The sequence below is a fragment of the Limulus polyphemus genome, unplaced genomic scaffold (assembly GCF_000517525.1).
Source record: "Limulus polyphemus unplaced genomic scaffold, Limulus_polyphemus-2.1.2 Scaffold359, whole genome shotgun sequence".
Classification (NCBI taxonomy): domain Eukaryota; kingdom Metazoa; phylum Arthropoda; class Merostomata; order Xiphosura; family Limulidae; genus Limulus; species Limulus polyphemus.
Window position 1 is genome coordinate 14,157 of NW_013665969.1, and position 20,273 is coordinate 34,429.

The 20,273-nt window shown below is 32.0% G+C and overlaps 2 protein-coding genes across 2 annotated transcripts; one reads left to right on the top strand and one right to left on the bottom strand.

Annotated features, from left to right (window-relative positions):
• The first annotated feature begins 5,657 nt into the window (after nt 1-5,657).
• On the top strand, nt 5,658-15,412 carry LOC111085383 (dynein heavy chain 10, axonemal-like). Its single transcript, XM_022383682.1, has 7 exons — nt 5,658-5,825; nt 7,555-7,953; nt 11,492-11,656; nt 12,603-12,810; nt 13,278-13,555; nt 14,756-14,915; nt 15,399-15,412. Exons 1-7 carry the CDS (start codon nt 5,817-5,819, stop codon nt 15,410-15,412), a joined length of 1,233 nt encoding a protein of 410 aa, XP_022239390.1. The 5' UTR covers nt 5,658-5,816.
• A 180-nt stretch (nt 15,413-15,592) lies between these two features.
• On the bottom strand, nt 15,593-19,491 carry LOC111085384 (dynein heavy chain 10, axonemal-like). The gene is made up of 4 exons (XM_022383684.1): nt 19,303-19,491; nt 17,736-17,854; nt 16,856-17,150; nt 15,593-15,862 (listed from the first exon to the last, which is right to left on the bottom strand). Exons 1-4 carry the CDS (start codon nt 19,489-19,491, stop codon nt 15,593-15,595), a joined length of 873 nt encoding a protein of 290 aa, XP_022239392.1.
• Nucleotides 19,492-20,273: the final 782 nt, after the last annotated feature.

A 20,273-nucleotide genomic window follows, 5' to 3' on the forward strand; every position in this document is an offset into this window, starting at 1 on the left:
ACGTTCTCAAATTCATAAACTCTCGGCTTGTACTTACCTGTTGTAGCTCCTCTGAAAGGCAGTGTAATGTTCTTATTCATTTCTTTTGTTTTTTTATACATTTCACGCACTTTATGTGTCTCTCGCATTCCTCAATTTTTGCACATTTCTGGCTCAGATATTCATCCTTTGCTTACCAACGCAAACGTTTGATTTCATTTGATAACTCTGCTTATGATTTTCCTTCTCTTGATAGTTTCTTTCTTTGGTTCTTTTTTTAGAATATCGTCACTTATCGATATTTTGTTCTTGCCCCTTCTTCTTCTTCTCTTCCTCATAATATACTCTATTGCTTTTTGTAACATTTAACCCACTGGTTCTCGATATCCTTGTTTGAATTTTATTAATTTAAATTTCAATCGTCTTTATCTTTGGCTATGTTTTTTTGTTTTTTTTTCTAAATTCCCCTTTCGCTCTTCGTCAAGCCAAAATTTTCAACTTCTTCAGGTTTTGGTGTTATTCGTCAGGTCACTGAGTTATGACCAGAGGTAAAGTCTGCTCCTGTATAAGTTCTGACTATTGCAATAATGTTTGAAACATTCTTTATCTGAGATGTATTCTATTCGACATCTTACAATTCCTTCACCATCCTGTGGTAATTCCCAAGTATACAAATGTTTAAGATATTGTCCATTATCATCATATATCCTTCTCACTTTGTGTATAGTTTCCTTAACATTCCGATAAAAGCTTTCTATTTCTTTTTTTACGCTAACACATGTAGGTACATAAACATGAATGATGACTAAATCAAAGAGGTTTGCCCAGAACCTGACTAATATACCCTATCTGAGGTAAACCAGAAGCCTTTCACTATTACCATAATCTCTATGTGATGTTGTTCCCCCGGTGGGTTAGCGATAAGGTTAGGGAGTTACAATGCAAAAATCCGGGATTCGATTCCCCGGGGTGAATAGAGTACAGATAACTCATTGTATAGCTTTACGTTACAAAATCCCAAACTTTTTGATGTTCATCTACTTCTGAATACATATACTCACAGCCTTCATTCATAAAAGCCACTGAACTATCCTGTTTATGTATATCATAGTCCAATCTTTTCAACATTGATCGTCATCTTGACATAAGATTCCCCGTTGCAGCTTTTATGGAACCAACATTAAAAACAAAGTGTCCCATAGTAGTGGGCCTTACCAGAATTCCACTATCGCGGAATTCACTACTTACAGGAACACAATATATTTCTCCTTTCGTTTACTACTTCACTTTGATAAAAGAAATACCGTGGTACAAATAAGTCTGCAAACTAACACAACTACGAAATGTGTGCGCAAGGGGATCATCTTCAGGAAACAACACTGGCGTCTCTCGAGTATGTAGTATTTTCTACAAAAATAAGACAATTTGTTGTCAGGCATCTTCCATTTCCTCTCTTCGGTGACTGAAGTTATAAGCGGATTGACTGTTTCCAACCGAATCTTTCCTCATTATATTTTCCTTGAGGCACTAAGCAGCTTTGAATGCCTATATCCTATATTACATATTACTATCTCCATTGTTTTCAGAATACATACTTGATATATTTTCCAACTTTCTAAAATTTTGAATTTCAGTCAGATTATTACAAAACTATTTTGTGTAATAAATGATAAAGATAATTGATAGACGAAGAACCAAAAACGGAATAAATTAGTTTTTTTCATTACCAAAGTACTTTAGATGCCATAAATATATGGAATGGTTTCAGCGCTTTTCGGACCCCACGTCTTTCTGTGAGTCAGGGGCAAATCTTGACTTTTATCGCTAAAACCTGGGGTTCGATTCCTCACGGTGAACTAGGCGCAAAAATCATTATAAAACCACAACAACACTGCCATAAGACTTGAAGATATCCATAATACATAATTATGTACATGATATATTGTACATATTAAACTACTGTACATAAAATTTTATTATTTTTAATATAATGCTGTGTAATAAGAACGTGATTTTCGTTTCTTAATTATAAGCAAGGTAACAGTGATATTTGTTAGTTCACTGAAATCATGCAGAAATCATAGAGACTTATTCAGAAGTGCAATATAATTAAAAAACATTACACTCAGTTTCAAAACTATTGTTTACTGTTCTTTTACAACAACTTAAAATTCACAAATCGAGTACTTAAGTTTTACAACTTTTGTTGAAATATTTAGCTTTTCTTATCTTTAACATTTTTTATCATGAGTCATGATTTTTAATATGACGTTTGGTTTACATTTATTGATGTTTTAACTGTAAGGATACTTAATGGATATTGTGCCATATATGCTAAGTAATGCAGTAACGATAATTCTAATTCTGTGCACTAAATGCTAAGGATGTCGGATTCGGTGGGACTTCTTTTGAATACTTTTGTTAGTGTTATATCCATTATACCGTGCTTTTATAAAGTTTTACAGTAAACATTAATTTTCTTACAGCGTGTTACGTCTGTTTCGTTATAAAATTTACAAACAATTCTCCATTGAATTTGCACTTTGCAATGTACTTTTTAAGGTATGCTCTATTCATTAGACCATAAAATTTGTAGGTGATATACAATTAACTATGTGGATACATTGTAAAAAAGAATGTCGAAAGTAAATAATTCATTTTCTCACGTGCTAAACAAAAGAGATCTGAAATGATCTTTACATTTTTAGCGTGTGATTTCTGGACCGCTTTATGCAACTAACTAAAAAAGAAGAAGAAAAGAAAGGTGTTGCATTGGATCACTCTACTATGTCCATATATTCGAATTGCTCACCCATACAATTGCAAGCATTGATTATTTATAAAAAGACATGCAGGTAGTGTATATTATAATGCTTACGAAAATTTTTTTGACACTTTGAAAGGAGCGCGAGATCTTTGGTATACAATGCTTCTGTAACTTTGCAACACACCATAGAGTGCATACAGAATGAAAACGAAATTGTAAGAAAGACTAGAAAAAATGAATTATATATATATATATATATGTTTAGTACTTGAAGTAATTGGAAAACTTTTAAAATATTGTTTTTTTTTCACAGTAATGAAACTACATGAAGATGTTATTTTACACTTGAAGGTTGTAATGTTTTAAATATTTGTTATTTATAAAACAAAGAACAAAATAGTTTACAATATTTCAAAATCAAAATTCTGCAATTGAATAAGTTATGATGATGTGATTTAACGATTTACGAATGTAATTTAAACTTATATTAGCCAAAACTTTATCACTATTCAGGAATAAGATTAAAAGATAAACCGATACGCATGCAAGACGTGTTTAAAATGTAACTCATACAATTACTGATTGTTTGACTAGGTAGGTGCTTATAAGTAATCATATGATGATTTTCAAGCGTTGTAGTTAGTTTTTATATGGTATACTAGATCTATCAATTTTTGGAAAATTGTTTTTCCATTATTTTGTAATATATAAAATATACTACTTTATTGAGCTAAAATAATTAGTTTTCTGAACACATTGCGAATTTTACATTTTCTAATTCAATTATCTTTACAATGCTACTTCAATTGGAAATCTTGCCCAAACTTATTTCGCGGTATTTCAAATATTCAATATATTTTACTCAAATAACCTAAATTTTCACTGTCTTGATGTTATCGTTTACAGTTTCCTTTGTCATATATTCAGATTTTTCCAGACACTTGGTTTGATTTACACAGCACCTTTCTCTTCATTTTCTTAACTACTACACAAGTCAGCTAGCTTGTTTAATGAGTAATGCAAGTTCAATAGTGCCCGGCATGGCCAGGTGGATAAGGCGCTCGACTCACAATCTGAGGGTCGCGGGTTCGAATCCGCATACCACCAAACATGCTCACCCTTTCAGCCGTGGGGGCGTTATAATGTGACGGTCAATCCCACTATTCATTGGTAAAAGAGTAGCCTAAGAGTTGGCGGTGGGTGGTGATGACTAGCTGCCTTCCCTCTAGTCTTACACTGCTAAATTAGGGACGGCTAGCAGGAGGGTTCAAATGATTTATTGGGGGTGCAAGCAATTAGGGTAGAGTTAATAGTGCAGTAATGCAAAATTAAGCAATTTAATATATATTTTTCATATATGTGAAAATATTAACTAATTACTACAACATATATAGCATTTTAATGTGTATCTGTATATTATATCTCTTCAATTAGCTCACTCTTTTACTCTGGGAAATGCTAGTGTAAAGTGTATAGAAGACTATTTAAATGTAGGTCATTTAACAGAAGAATCTATTGCATTTAGCATTTTCATACAGGGAGGATAACTTTGATAATTTTAGTCTTTAGACAGGAGTAAGAATGTGTTTAAGAACTCTGGGATAACATATACAAAGTCGATTTATGTAATTAGATAGATGTACATTATATTACTATAAGTGTTGAATTAACACACCTTGAGAAGTAGAACCCATTTTAGGAGGAAGTGAGCAAATGTGACATTAGTTATAGACTGTACTTTATTACTGACTTTCCACAAATCTGGTGGAATAGATTGCCTCTCCTCTTACAAAATAGCTTTAAGTCTAGTGAGATTTATTTTATAATCTGCTCCTCAACCATATTAAAAACAACTCTCCCAAAATAGTTTAATTCTAGTTAGTGCTCTGGGCTAACTAAAGAAGACTGAAGATTACTTTGTATCAAGGCACTGCTGAACATGGTGCAGAGTATAATAAGATGTATCATCATGCTTCAAGATGCATGATTCTACCAAGTAGAATTCCATCAGTGTGAGCTGTGTGGGATTGTCCAGAATGTTAAAGTATGTCTAAGCACTCATGTTATTTTTAACTATTAGCAGTGGTCCAAGTTCAAATGAGCTAAAACAGACCTATATCATGATGCTACTTCCAAAACGTTTATGAACTTGGAAGATAGTCGTCTCTTGAGTGTTCTCCAGGTCTCCATCAAACTTTATATTTTATGAACTTGGAAGACAGTCATTTCCTGAGCATTCTTCAGGTCCCCATCAAACTTTATCTTTTTTGAACTTGAAAGACAGTCGTCTCCTGAGTGTTCTCCAGGCCCTCATCAAACTTTATCTTTTATGAACTTGGAAAACAATCATTTCCTGAGTGTTCTCCAGGTCCCCATCAAATTCTGTCTTTTCTGAACTTGGATGACAGACATGGTGATAATAAACATGTGACTCAGAAATCCATACTTTTCAAATGCTGGACAGTGAATTTTCAGATCAGTAGCCAGGTTGTTTTTTGTCAGTCATTAAACCAGGCTAGGATTCCCTTCGTTTTCACCCATATAAACAACACATTTTTCTTTGTTTTTAATTTTCAAAATTTTTCACCTATCAGTTACAAAACTAAATTAATGACAGGAAAAACACTCAGAAATGGATGGAGAGCCTCATCACACTAACAATAATAAGGTTTTGGTGATTGTGTATTTAATGAATCATGTGATAGTCTAACAGCAAAACTTAAATATTCCATTTACTGAATTATAAATTACATGTCAATTATTCTGTTTCTCCCAGTAAAGATGTTTTTATTTATGTATATTGCATGTTCAACTTGTAAAATCCCTAGCTTTGACTTGGTAAGTAACATATTCTTCAATAAAACGTTACTGTGTTTATTTGAAAGTGATAATTATTTGCTGAAAGTAAAGAACTGTGTGAAATGTTACATACATGTGGAATTAGGTGGATCAGTATGGCACCCAACAACCAATTGCTTTATTGAAGCTTCTCCTTGAACGAGGAGGTATCTTTGATAGAGGGAAAGATCTCAACTGGAAAAACATTAAGGATTTAGGATTTCTGGCAGCCATGGGAAAGGTTGGTTTTTAGAAATATCTATTGTATCATAATGAATAATTGAAAATCTAAACAAAATTTAACTTAGAAAGAAAAACTTACTTTGCCAAAAGAGGACTCACATGTCTTTTATTTTGTAGATAGTTTTTAAAATCGTGTAATATTATGTTTTGGTTTTATCCCTTTCCATCAAAATTTATCATTGGTAGGTGAGTTCAGGTCGGTTACCTAAAAATTAAAATATAAAATTGCATTCTTTTTGGTATTCTAAAACAGCAGTTTTTATTCTATAATTGCATAAAAAATGTATCATAATGCTTAAATGAAATTGTAAACTTGAACTTACTTTGTAAGTCAAAATAATCAGATATGGTGTCGGTTATTTATGTTCTCTGGCACTGGATTAGGTAATGAAAGAATTACACGATAAATAAAAATAATTGTCATTGCATCTTTCTTTTTGCTGATCAACTAAAATATTATTTTTTGTACAATAGTTTCAAACTTAATCCAGTCATTGCTAGGTAAAAGAAATAAACTCACTTGACAGGAACTAAGGCATGGTTTACTGATTTAGACAACATTCTGGAAATGAAGTCTTTGTTATAAATTATCTAACTCAAAAGTAAATCCTAGTTTTATATAAAATTAACTAATGGAGTATATATATTTCTAGAAATGCCCCCCAGTGGCACAGCGGTATGTCTGCGGACTTACAACGCTAGAATCCGAGTTTCGATACCCGTGATGGTCAGAGCACAGATAGCCCATTGTGTAGCTTTGTGCTTAATTACAAATAAACAATATTTCTAGAAATGCAAATTAAATTAAATAGCTACATTATTAGTAGGGTTTCTTTACAGAGTCTTTATTTTAAAAGTATGAAATCATACCTCAATACAAAAGAGTTGAGAGTTTTTTATTAGTTAAACTGTGAATTGTTTAAAAAACAACAACAAAGAAATATTTGTTCTGTTTTTTTTTATACCTATGATTTTATTGTACAACATATGATCGTGTGCAGAGAGCTAGTGGTAGGAGAGTAGAGTAAAACATTTTCAGGTAATGCAATCACATTGTGCTGTGTGAGAAAATGATTAAATTTAACTTATAGTTAAAGCATCTTATTATCATGTATGTCAAACAACTAGTTATGCTTGCCGAAAGTAAAGATAATTAATACATAGTAGAGATGGCTGATGATGTCTTAAGGAGGTTGAAACGTTGTTACTTGTTTTGTGTTTTTAAATAAAAGATTTAATACCCATATTAGCCATCTCTGCTATATATCTATTTACTTCAAGTGGGTTTCTTGTCATCATGAAAGATGAATAATGGTCATCTTATTAATCAATTCTAACTTGAATCTAATTTATTTTTTAGATTTTTTATAGCTAATGGACTGTAAATGGCATTATAATTCAGTTTAGTGTATTACAAACAAAAAGACAAAAGAAATAATAATTTGATTTTAAATATACAAGTACTTTTTCATAAAACTCAAAGTTAGATTAATGGAGAAGAATTTTTCGTGAAAATCCAAATATGTAAGGGAGCTTTTTTCCAATTAAGAAAAATATATTTTAGGGTTAAGGGGATGAATCATAAATCATGTTTGATTTGAATTGTTCAGCCTATCTTTAGTTTTTTAGTATGTTTGTATGCCTTTTGGTGATGCATTTATCTCTTCTTTTTTTTACATTCATCAATGACAAATATTTACATCATCATAAACATTTCTTTACCTTAGGCAGGAGGAGGGAGAAATGAAATTGACCCTCGGTTTCTTTCATTGTGCTGTGTCTTCAACATGACCTTCCCTTCAGATGACACTGTCTACCATATCTACTCTTCTATCCTAGAAGGTCATTTTCAGATGTTTTCTGCAGATATTCGTAGTCTCATTCCCAACATAACCAAGTCTTTACTAGCCCTGTACAAGGTGATAATTCAATCACTGCCCCCTACACCATCTAAGTTCCACTATATATTTAACCTGCGAGACCTATCTAGAGTTTGTGGGGGATTGTGTCTTACTACTCCTGACCGATTCACCTCTCCAGAACAGTTCATAAGGGTGTGGAGAAATGAATGTCTTCGTGTCTTTTTTGACAGACTTATTAATGATGAAGATCGAAGTATGGTCCAGGTATAGTCAAATTGTTTTTAACACACTTTTTTTTAGCTATATTACTTAAAAATTTAAATTCATGTACCTTATTCAAAACAGCTTGCAATTCTTTTGCAAATTTTAGTCGTGTTATAATTTTTAGCAATTTCATATTGTGACTGATTTTACTTGTGATGGAAAAACTTAGAATGTGATTCCGTAAGATTCTGTCTACTGACGATTTCCAGATAGCATTTAGATTGTTATTGAATAATGACCTCGCTGCACCAGGCTGTTTTTTTTAATTAAAAACTGTAAATAATTCAAATATTATTCAGAATGATTTGAAAAACCGTAAACCTTTTTCCCTATCCTACGTGAAACATTAGAAAATTTTTCTTCGGTGTAGATTTTAAATATTCATTTAGAATCGTAGTATTATTAATATGTGATGTTTTGTCATTACATATTTATGCAATCTTTGCCACCGACAATATATATAATTCCAAAACCATCCCCTTACCTTTCTGCACAAAGTAGCCTTTTCTCTCTTTCTCCTATATCCCATGTTTCTTCATGAACTTTATTTCATGCTTTTATACTATAGTTTTATTCTTCCTCCCCCCCCCCCTTCACCTGACTTTAGTATCATACTGAGATCTTCTTGTCTCAGCATCACTCCCACTCTTTCCCAATGCATCCCCCTCATTTCCATGGTTCCTTTAATATGGCTTATGGCTGCTCCCCTTTCACCTTCTTGGATCCTCAATCCATAGAATCCCTTCTGCCTGCTGGGGTGTTAACACTCTGTCTCCAGTATCCCTTACCAGGGCTCACTTCTTCTGTTTTTGCTTTCTCTTTACTCTATCCCTTTGCTGTCTGTTTTCTCCTTATCTCTTATCTGAGGACCTTTATCTAAATCCAGATAGTTTTGTGGATATCTTCAGTTGCCCTTTTTTCTCTCTACTTAGGCCAGGGTCTTGTCTTTGGCTCTCTTTCTTCTCTCATGGTTTCTATGTAGTTGAGATCTATTCAGACATGACACCATTTCTCTATCATTAATCTTCCTCAGTCCTTTCTATGTGGCTTGCATCTTGCTCCACTGATTTTCCATGAGGTCTTTAAGATGTTCCTCACACCTTGGAGTTTTAGGCAGAAGCTTCTTGCCATGAATTTTCTTTCACTTCTTTAGTCTCCTGTCTTGCCCATTTCAGTGCATCCAGTTGTCCGATCCTTCTAGGGAGAATCCGGGTGGGTAGCACAATGTGGTGGGAAGTAGGATATGGGTGTCCATGCCAGTGTAATGCAGGTCACCTCCTATTATGTTGTATGTCACTTTCCTGGTGTTTTTGACAAGCTGGGTAGTGCAAAATGTTCTCCTTGGGAGACAGGAAGGAACCTTAGTTCCCATTCCTTTATGTATAGTGAGTAAATTTTACAACAGAACACATACCAAACCGTACAGTCTAATTATTTCCCTAGCCACGGTACATCTCATGTTCATGTGACCTATTGTCTACAAATGCTTGGTTTATCATGTATTTTTTCACCTATCCATGTGACACATTGGCTCATTTTTGCTTTTCTTCTTTTATACTTCCATCGGGGTGTAGAGTATACCCTGCCTGAGAAGGATACAGTCTCTCACAAGTGTTACCCCCTCTGGTAAGCCCCCTCCTATTGGGTGTCATGCTCCATGGGGTTTCCCTTATGCCTTTTCTGAAGAGAGCTCATCTTGGTTTTCTTATTTACACCAGCCTCTCCACCACATCAATCTGGGATTCTAGTTACTAGGTTGAGAGAAGTAAGTGGATTGTTCCAAAAGTTAACATTTGTTTTTTACCTGAAAATGTATTTCCAATAGATTCTTAACTCTCTTCACACCTTCTCCTCCTTCCTCCACACTACCAGTGCATATTATTTTTGCCTCATCTAAGAATGAAGTTAATTTCAAGTGCAAGTGCTTATGGTGATCTACTGCAAGTGGAGGATGTGTTGCCATCTTCTTGGTGGAGGGCTATCGCCACATGATGATTACATCGTGTACTAACACATTTTACGTCAAAACACGTGATTTAGGTGTGAGACAGCTCAAGGCTAATGGCATGTGCAAATTTTCAATGGCAGGTATAAGAGAAACAGATACTGTGTTCAGTATCTGTTGGAAATATGTTTTCAGGTAAGGTAAATGTCAACTTTACTTAATATCAGAAAGAAATGAATGCTTGTTGAGTGCATATTACATATATTTTGCCACAAAACTGACATGGATGCACTGTACTAGTAAATGTAAGTGTTTTCGCCTGTTCTTACAATTAAACATGCAATTTGCTGTCTATGCATTTACACTTAGTGTAATAATGTGTTACCTCATGAGTGGCAGTGGTGAAGAATATTAGTTGATATTGAATTGGGTTTCAGTAGAGAAACAGTGAAGAAGTTACATTTGAATCACTTGTATCATTATACTTACCTCGAGGAATAGATGCTCTTAAGACAAAGTACTACAGCTGAGAGATTGGCATTCCATATATTTTAAGAAGTGAAATGTGTATTGTTTTTCTAGGAATATGAGTTACAATCTTATCTTTTTTCCTTGATGACAACTTCACCTGTATAACATTTAGAGCAAATCTGCTTTCACATGCACCCTCCATCAAAAAACAAAAAAACTTTCATTTTTTCTAACCACTAGTTCCTAGTCAGTCAATAGGGAGTAATAATTTGTATGAATAATCCAATGAACCAGATAATGAAGTATATAAGCAAATATGAATGAAGGGTTTGTTAAGATATTATTTTTTCTGATAGAGAACAGACTTTAAAAAAGAAACTCACCATGCTAACTGTAAAATGACACAAAACTCACTGTGAAAATCTCCCAGTTGACTGAAATACTTGTTGGTGAAAGTCTAAAATACAAGTTTTTTTTCCCATTATTCACTGATTGACAACTAAATTTAACATAAATTACCATTAATAGTTGAATGTCGTTTAGAAGCTAGTGACTTCATTTCTGTGATTTGAATTATCAGGAGTGTTTGTTACATAATTCTCATTACTTTGATTCTTTATATACAGCAGGAGCAAATTTATAATCACAAGTAATGTACAAACTTTTTTATTTTTGCTAAGTTTTACATAAAACAAAACAATTCTGAGATTCTATAAAAGTGCAAAGTTGTGCTTTCTTGAGCCACTGAAGTTCTTATATTATCAGCACCATAATTAATATGTTTAACCTTGGTTTATTTTTTGACAGCAACCTTACTGGGTAATTCCTTTATAGTTCTGTGGACTTTTGGGAAAGATCTTTGGTCACAGAGGTGACTAATTGTTATCACATACTTGAGCTGACTGTAAGCCAGATTGCTAAGCAAAGAAATAAAAATACATTCATTATTTCAATAAAAAGAGTGTCCTAACACTTTGGTGATTCTCCTGTTGAAGTATTTGAAAATGTTTATATGTGTGTGCTTTAAGTGGCCTATTAAATTAAATTTTTGTTGATAATTACATAATAAATGTATATGAATTATTTTCATAGTGCCATGTTTTTATTGTGGTCTTTTCAAAGAAACTACTGAATGAGCTCTTGGAGACAAACTTTCCTGAACAGGCTGAATATGCTAAAACTGACCCCATTTTGTTTGGTGATTACCGTACGGCTTTGGAGGAAGGAGGTTCTAGAGTTTATGAAGATATACAGGATTACGAAGCAGCAAAGTCCCTGTTCCAGGAGGTAGTTGTTAGTCCATAGATATTTGGCTTCTTGTGTGTGAACATTAACTGGGCACTATTTTTTTACTTTATGTACTGAGTGAAGTATTGTATCACTCACATATAAGCTACTAAATTTAATTGCTTGTAATCCAGTGGTCATCAAGGGCACCAATCTATACTGTAAGGTGTGGGAAAAAAATTGCATTTCGTTTGCATTAGGGGGTGGGAGAACCTGGGTAAACATCCAGAGGTCACTAATTACTATCACATGTCATTTTTTTTTCTGAGTAGGTACATAATACAATTATTATAATTTAGCTTAAATGTGAAAAACATAGCTGTAATCTTAAAAAATATGTTCTAGTGTTATAGATGTATAAGGGTGGGTGGTACTCGTCCTCTTATTCCCTCCACAATCGGCACCTATGCTTTGTTTGTTTGTTTGTTTTTTTTTTAATTTTCGCGCAAAGCTACATGAGGGCTATCTGCTGTAGAATGATGATTAGATAGAATTCCCAAATTAAAATCTGTAATTTCTAATGGGCTAACTCTTAAGTTTTTATAACTGGAGTTCGATCCAGTTCTGTTATCTTTGATATTAGTTCTCTGCAATTTTTGAAGTGGATTTGGTTAAAAAACATTATGGACAACTCCATACCAGTTTTAGTATGTCAACTGATAAGATAATATTGTTTACTAGTTCATCTTGTAGCCTTTTTAATTAACTTAGAAGTGATTTCTTATATTTTCTTAATAAATGTACTGTAGCATTGATAAAAAGGAAAACAAGAAACTCATTTTTCTCTTCAGTATTTATGTCGATATGTGAAAGATGCATACCAAAGGTTTTTAATCAGTCGAATTTCAGCTATTTATCAAATTGGATTTTATTACAATAGGTAATACATAAAGAAATTGCTAAATTCTAGTTTAGATACAAGTTTCTTATTCTTGTCATTTCTTAGGTGTCTCAGTTATGTTACATGTTAGATGCATGTCTTCCTCATGACTGCATGTCTTCCACTGTTCTGGAGTGCTACTTCCTTCAAGCCCTTTACTGGTCATTAGGTGCCACATTACTTGAAGATGGAAGAGAAAAATTAGATGCTCATGTGAAAGAAATATGTGGCCTGCTCTCTGTTTCAGATACTCCAGAGAAACCTGCTAGAGCAGGTTAATAATATGTTTAATCTATTACCTAAATGTTTAGTTAACAAAATCACTTTTCATGCTAGATAAAAGTTTTGGTTTTGATTTATACAAATTTGTTAATATTGCTAATAGTTTTTAAGTGTTAAGACTGCAGGTTTTCTGAACTCTGATGATTGTTATTGGAGAGAAATTTGTAATTATTGAGGTATTATGTCTTGGCATAAGCTGACAGTTTAAATAGTTTCTCAGGAGTCTTACCTAAACAGAAATATAATAGAAACATATACTTGTAAGGTTGAATATATGTACAATTTTCTTGAAAACTAAAACAAAACTTGAAAATGTAATATTAAATAGAAAAAAAAAGGAAATTTTAATTTTATCTGTTTAAAAACTGATTTTGAAAGCCTTTACTTAATTTGTTGACTTACTAGGTTTTTGTTGATCAGTGTAGACCCTAAATACTAAATTAATTATCTACCTCACAGGTGAAATTCCAACTTCAGAAAAAACACTGTATGAGTTCTACTTTGATGGAGAGAAGCAGGTTTGGATAGCATGGAACCAGATGGTTCCAAAATACCAATATGATCCTGGGAAGAAATTCAGTGAAATCCTAGTCCCTACAGTAGACACTGTTCGGTCAACTTGGTTGTTGGGATTGGTGAGAGATATCCACCGTCCAGCAGTTTTGGTGGGAGACACAGGCACTTCCAAAACTGCTACAATATTAAACTTCTTAAGACAACTGGATCAAAACTCAAATGTAAGTGTTTTAAATAAAACAAATCTATTGTAGTTAATGAAATGAAAGGAAGAACTTGAAGAATTTTAGAATGTTTTTGACACAATCAGTCTGATAGTAGCTATTAAATAACTTAAAAATTGTGTCATTATTATATTTGATGAAATTGGTATAACGTTTTTTCTGTGTTCTTGTTTTTTAAATGAAAATCCATTTCCTTGATATCTTTTGTACTATACATATCTGCCTTATCTCAATACTAACAATGTAACAAATCAAAAAGAGTAAGAATACTTAAATACTCTACTTAATGAATAATAATCCTTCTGATAGGAATAGTAGTTCACTTATTTTTTATTGTAAGAAAGAGAAAATTTCTGTAAATATTTTAATGATACTTGCAACTTGCTTGAATTAATGTGACAGTCTGTTTTCCATAAAATTTTTAATTTCTTTTATGATATCAGTCAGATGAATATTAATTTACTATGTAAATTGATAGTGGGTTAATAATAAGTTTTCAGTAAATTAATAGTGGGTTAACAATAATTTTTCAGTAAATTAATAGTGGGTTAACAATAAGTTTTCAGTAAATTAATAGTGGGTTAACAATAAGTTTTCGGTAAATTAATAGTGGGTTAACAATAAGTTTTCGGTAAATTAATAGTGGGTTAACAATAAGTTTTCTGTAAATTAATAGTGGGTTAACAATAAGTTTTCGGTAAATTAATAGTGGGTTAACAATAAGTTTTCGGTAAATTAATAGTGGGTTAACAATAAGTTTTCAGTAAATTAATAGTGGGTTAACAATAAGTTTTCGGTAAATTAATAGTGGGTTAACAATAAGTTTTCTGTAAATTAATAGTGGGTTAACAATAAGTTTTCGGTAAATTAATAGTGGGTTAACAATAAGTTTTCGGTAAATTAATAGTGGGTTAACAATAAGTTTCAGTAAATTAATAGTGGGTTAACAATAAGTTTTCAGACATAACATTTTCATGATTGCATAACCAGCATTGCATTGAAGGAGAACTTCATTGAAATGAAAAAGGAACTCAAAAATTTAAAGGGAAAAAGAAAATGCTTTAAGAATACTTATTATTTGTGCATAGTATAGCATTAAGTTGCTTTATTCAGTTACAAAACACATACTACTAGCCATTTTACCATAAACTGTTTTGATAAGAAATGTTAAAATGTTGTTTAAATTTTTCAAATCAGTTCCTGCTACCAATGAATTTTTCATCAAGAACGGCTTCTATAGATGTTCAGCGAAACTTGGAAGCAAATGTTGAAAAAAGAACCAAAGACACCTATGGTCCTCCTGTGGGGAAGTGTCTTTTACTGTTTATTGATGACATGAACATGCCTCAAGTGAGATGTTATTTTGTTTCACTATTTGACAAATCTTTTTAATTTTTTAGTACGTTATTCTTTTATATTTCAAGGTATATTAAAAAAACAATCTTCAGCATCTTTTAGTTTGTGTAAAATGCATAACTAATTATTCTAGTACATGTGGCAGTAATTTGTTTGAGCTGTTTATGGAACTTAAAACTGCACTAACTTGTAAAATAGATCAGTGGATGAAGGTGAAATATGCTTAATATATTGCTGTTATGAACTAGTAAAATTAATTAAAAAAAACACCGTTGAACAAAAAGGTAAAAAAATACACTAGCATGCTAAAAGGTCAATTAATTTATTATTACTCTTAATAAAGTACAGAAATTGTATTTTAAAAAACTAGGATGGAAAAAAAAATATTAGACGAACAAGTTGCTTAGAATTTAAGATAAACACAAATTGGAGGAATTCGTAATTTTATTTTGTGTAAAGCAACATTTCCCTGAACATTTTTCAGCTAATCACTTGTAATGAGATATCAGTGACTACACTGACTAAAAGAAGCAAAATAAAAAATCTAGAGGATGAGAAATAATTGTAATGCTATTCAAGTACCAATACTAGATATATTAAACCCAGCATTGCATGAAAAAATAAATAAACTCAGTACAAATTTTGTACATTATCCTTTACAGTAGGATAAAAATAAATTCATCTTACCATGTTTAGACTAGTGCAATGTACAATAGTCTTGAGTCGAGGTCCGACTGGTCTACCATGAACCACACCTTCTAAAATAAAATCCAAACAGTCCGGAACATATTTGTCAAATAGGTCCCCAAATTCCTTTTGTTCATATTCAGAATCTCGGTTCAAAAGCCATCGTTCCCAATATGGGTGATAACCTAGGTTCTTAGGGTCTACATAGACCATGCCACAGCGAGAAACAGTAGCTGGAGAAGCATATTGTAAGTCACCAACCTAAAATACCAGACAGAAAAATAAACACAGAAATTCTCCTAATTTTTATAATTCCAGCAATTTTTCATAATATTCATCTTAATTTTCTTTGAATATCCCATTACAAAAAATATGTACATACACATATGCAAGAAAAATTAATTAGGTATATTCTGTATTCCCATATTGAAATGTTATAAGATCTTATTGTTTGTAGCTATGTTCTGTTTTACAAGTGACTTTTTAAAGTTTTGGTCCCTTTCCGTCAACCTTATAGCTACTCTAAAGATTCTCAGCAATTGTTAATTGCGCTTATAACACACAAAATGTTATAAAGTCTTATTGTTTGTAGCTATGTTCTGTTTTACAAGTGACTTTTTACAGTTTTGGTCCCTTTCAGTCAACCTCTAAACATTCTCAGGAATTGTTGATTGTGCCTATAACAGACAAAAAACACAGCTAACTTGAAAACTTATATGTCTCAAAGTAATAAAACATTCAATCTAAAATAAATTCAAAATCCATTAGTATTTAGTAATTAATCAAAACTGCGAGACTATATGCTACAAAAACATGATTAATGATGTAAAAGATTGCATGTTAAAGAGGACCAGCTGGCCTAAAAACAAATACTACCAATAGATGATCAACTTAATATTGGATAAAGACAAAATATAAATGGTGTTTAGCTAAACCTATTTGTACCTCCTTACTTAGAAATAGTTAAGTTAGTGAAAAATAACTGCTCCACTTAACCTATGTGAGATAATAAAAATCCACATATCAGACATATATATGAGATGCTGGTATGAGCTGGTCAACAATTTATCACAGATAAGACACTACCTGTGTCTCACATACAAGATTAATTAAGTGAAAGCAGTAGATAAAAAATAACTGATGAAACCAATAAGTGAGAAATGTAGAATATTTGAATTAAAAAAGCACAAATAATAATAATATTTTATAAAAGAGAAATTGACGTGACTGGAGTCAACTAAAGAAACTACTAACCTCAAACAACAAAGCACAATGCTTTTGAAGTCTTATTCTTTCCCCATTAGCTAGTGTCAAAAGTCGATTATCATCCATCACAGAGTTCATATTTTCTACCCAAAGAGCATCAACATCTCCATCAAACAAGATGTAGCGTCGTTCGTCTCGTTCTGTAGGACGATTAATCTCCCTGAATATTGATGACAGAAGTCCATCTGTCCAATCTCTGGTCAAAGGGTCAAGAATACCATAAAGCTCAACCACGCTGACAGCCTTGGGATTTAAAGTATGAACTTTGGTTGGAGTTCCTAGCCTATCAAATTCAATTTATGAAGCATGGGTTATTTCTTTGTATAATTTCACACAATTATTGAAGTTACAGTTATAAATCACTACACAACCCAATACAACTTCACTATTATGGACAGACCTGTAAGACTGAAATAACCAAAAACAAATAAAGGGTATTTTTAATAATTATTTGATTGATAATTTTTATTTAAAAATCAAATACACTGTACTTAATTGATGATACATTATAATGCAGTTTTGTTTGAGAAATTCTATAATATACTGAAAACATATAATTTAAATAAAAATAATGTTATAATGAAAATAAAATATGATAAACCATTCAATTTAGTATGAATTTTGATAGATTTAAACCAAATGAGCAAGATCTGATTTACCTTATAAATGTATTCATGCTCATGATCTCAGGTTTGATCAATTTTATTTTTGAGTTACATTTTCGATCTAATCTGTAACTAGTTTCAGTTCTAAGCCATTAATAAACGTGATCTTAATTTCAAGTAATAAATTCGATCAGATTTATTATTAGAATTTTAATTACAGAACATTTATTTCAATTAGAAAAGTTTTGATTCAATCTGCTCACTTAATCTGAGTCTTGATCAAAGTTTTAATGACCACAGATTTTCCTCCCCCAGTTGGTCCAACTATCATGGTTGTATGTCGTGTCATCATGGTTTCATACATCTGAATTACTTTGTCTACCTATAAGTCCGGAATCATTATTGTTCTTTTATTACAAATACATATATATTGTATTAAGATATACAAATATGGTCTAACAAAGATTAAACATAAAAATACCCTTTAAAATTATATATTATACTTTTAAAGTATATAACAAAACTTAAGTATTTAATACATATTTATATATTTAACTATGATCATTATTACTTTGCTAACAGTACCTTCTAAATTATTCACTATATATATATTTTTTTCCATTTATATATATTTGTGCATTTATTGTGTTTTTACTGTTCATGTGCAAAACAATAATGAATGTTGGCTCTTTATATGTACACACACTTCTCTCTCTCTCTCTGTGTATACATAAACATCTCATTATTGTCATATCAGATAATGTCTTCCCGCCTTTCATCTTCAGAAGGCGGAAGACTTTCAAAACATCGTCCTCTACATTTATAGGTTTCTACAACAGGCAGTTGCTGTCCATTGGAAACTTAGATTCAACTATCAGTTATTCACGAAATAAAACAATAACAAAGAAATAGGTCACTACAAGAACAACAACAGAGTGATTTATGACAAGGTTTAGCAAAAGGTGATCTCCCACAAAACACGTCACTGGAATGTAATTCTAACAAAAAATACTGCACTAATTATTTCAAAATTCTTATAATTATTTAATATATTGCAGGAAAGGTATTAGTCTTATATGTTGTTTTAACACACTGGAGACATTTTAATCAAAAAGACAACTCTCTTTGCAAAGTTAAAAAAATCACTCACAGTACCTAACTTAGTAAAAAAAAAAGTTGCATTAGCCATGTTTTCTCAGGGTATTTGTCATACTGACTGAATAACGTGAACGTTTTAAGTACTACTGTTATTAACCCTTTCACTGAGGCTGAGATGTATATTTCCCAGTGCTCCCACTTCGGCTGGGACAAATGTTTCCCATTGTCATTACTGTTTATGCCTTTCTCTGATGAGTCCACGTTCATCATGGAGAGCTATCATCCTCTTGTCTCATTGCCTCTTCATCATCACGCATTTGAATACCACTTGACTCACTTTCACTATCTTCTCAGCTATCTGAGTCAAGCACAACAAGCATATTTACATAGTAATTAGGGTTACTACTTGCCGCTCTAGCGATGAGGGCGAGGTCGGCAAGCAGTTGTCATACATTCATCTTAGGCATTTTGTTGGTTACTGAAGGTCTGCAGGGAAAACATTGAAAGAAACCATATATTAACATTAGGTGGGATGCCAATAAATACTTTCCAACTCATTTTACTCCCATACGTCACACAAGGCAAATTTGAATGACAGTGGGAAACATTTATCCCAGTCGCAGTGTAAGGGGATGGAAGCACTGGGAAATATACATTCCAGCCACAGTGAAAGGGTTAATACAACATATGAAGGAGTATAAGCAGAATTTTGATTAAAAGCTTACTTCTCACCTGATCAGGTGATAAGATATATTTATCTTCCTTTAGGATTTTTTCCACAGTATCAGTGAACTTTGGATAACGTACTCGAGGACAGTCCAGTCCAGGAAATAGGTCACTAATTAGACCCAGAAATAAGGGTACATCCTCGAAAACAAACTTGGGTAAATTCATGTCTCTTAATGCTCTCATCAAAACCATATCCTACAGAAACATTAAAGACAGAAAACATACATACACCAGTGTATCTAAAAAAACTGCGAGATGGTGGAGTCATGTAAGTGACATGTTTGCAGGTTCATTTTCTCATGATGCTTAAGATTTCTCAAAAATTTAAAAAGAAACTATGTTGAAAGCATGAAATTGGCTATAAATGTGCATCTTTTGAAGATTAAACAACAAAAAAAATTAAACTATTTGCACAACACTGACAAATCTTAACTAGTTTTTTGTTTCATAATTTATAAGAAACACTCTTTAAGTGAAAAAAAAAAGGTATTTTTTGTGCTATCAATTTGTGAAAGCTGATTGTCTGTTATTTTTTAAATAATAAATAAATACAATCCTGAAATAGGAAGACATACTTTTACATCTTACATAAAGATAAGACAAATAATGATCAGGTGATCTACTTCTAATTCTTGAAAATTAATTCAACTCATCCAATTACTGATTATGTAAATAAAAATTTCTACAGAATGAAAGAACCAAAGCTTATATCTCAAAAACACGTAGTTGTGTCTTGAACTTGAATAAACATAAGAAAAGCTATGATAAGTTTTTAATTCTAATGTAGGTTTTGCTACACACAAATAGCTATGAAATTTGAAAAATAACAAGGTATTACTAATTACATTCAATTTATAACTTTTTACAAATGGATTCTGAAATAACATTTTAAATTTCACAATATTGAATTTATCATTTAATATGCACGTCATATGCGAAATTACTCCACAAGGTAACTTATGTTCCATCTTTTC

What these genes read in the sequence shown, in the direction of transcription:
- LOC111085384 (XM_022383684.1), bottom strand. Translation starts at nt 19,491, where the DNA reads ATGGTTTTGATGAGAGCATTAAGAGACATGAATTTACCCAAGTTTGTT. An exon ending in ATATCTTATCACCTGATCAG is followed by an intron (nt 17,855 to 19,302) that starts GTGAGAAGTAAG and finishes CCGGACTTATAG; the next exon opens with GTAGACAAAGTAATTCAGAT. An exon ending in TTGATCAAGACTCAGATTAA is followed by an intron (nt 17,151 to 17,735) that starts GTGAGCAGATTG and finishes TGAATTTGATAG; the next exon opens with GCTAGGAACTCCAACCAAAG.
- LOC111085383 (XM_022383682.1), top strand. An exon ending in CAAAGTCCCTGTTCCAGGAG is followed by an intron (nt 11,657 to 12,602) that starts GTAGTTGTTAGT and finishes GTCATTTCTTAG; the next exon opens with GTGTCTCAGTTATGTTACAT. An exon ending in AACTGGATCAAAACTCAAAT is followed by an intron (nt 13,556 to 14,755) that starts GTAAGTGTTTTA and finishes TTTTCAAATCAG; the next exon opens with TTCCTGCTACCAATGAATTT.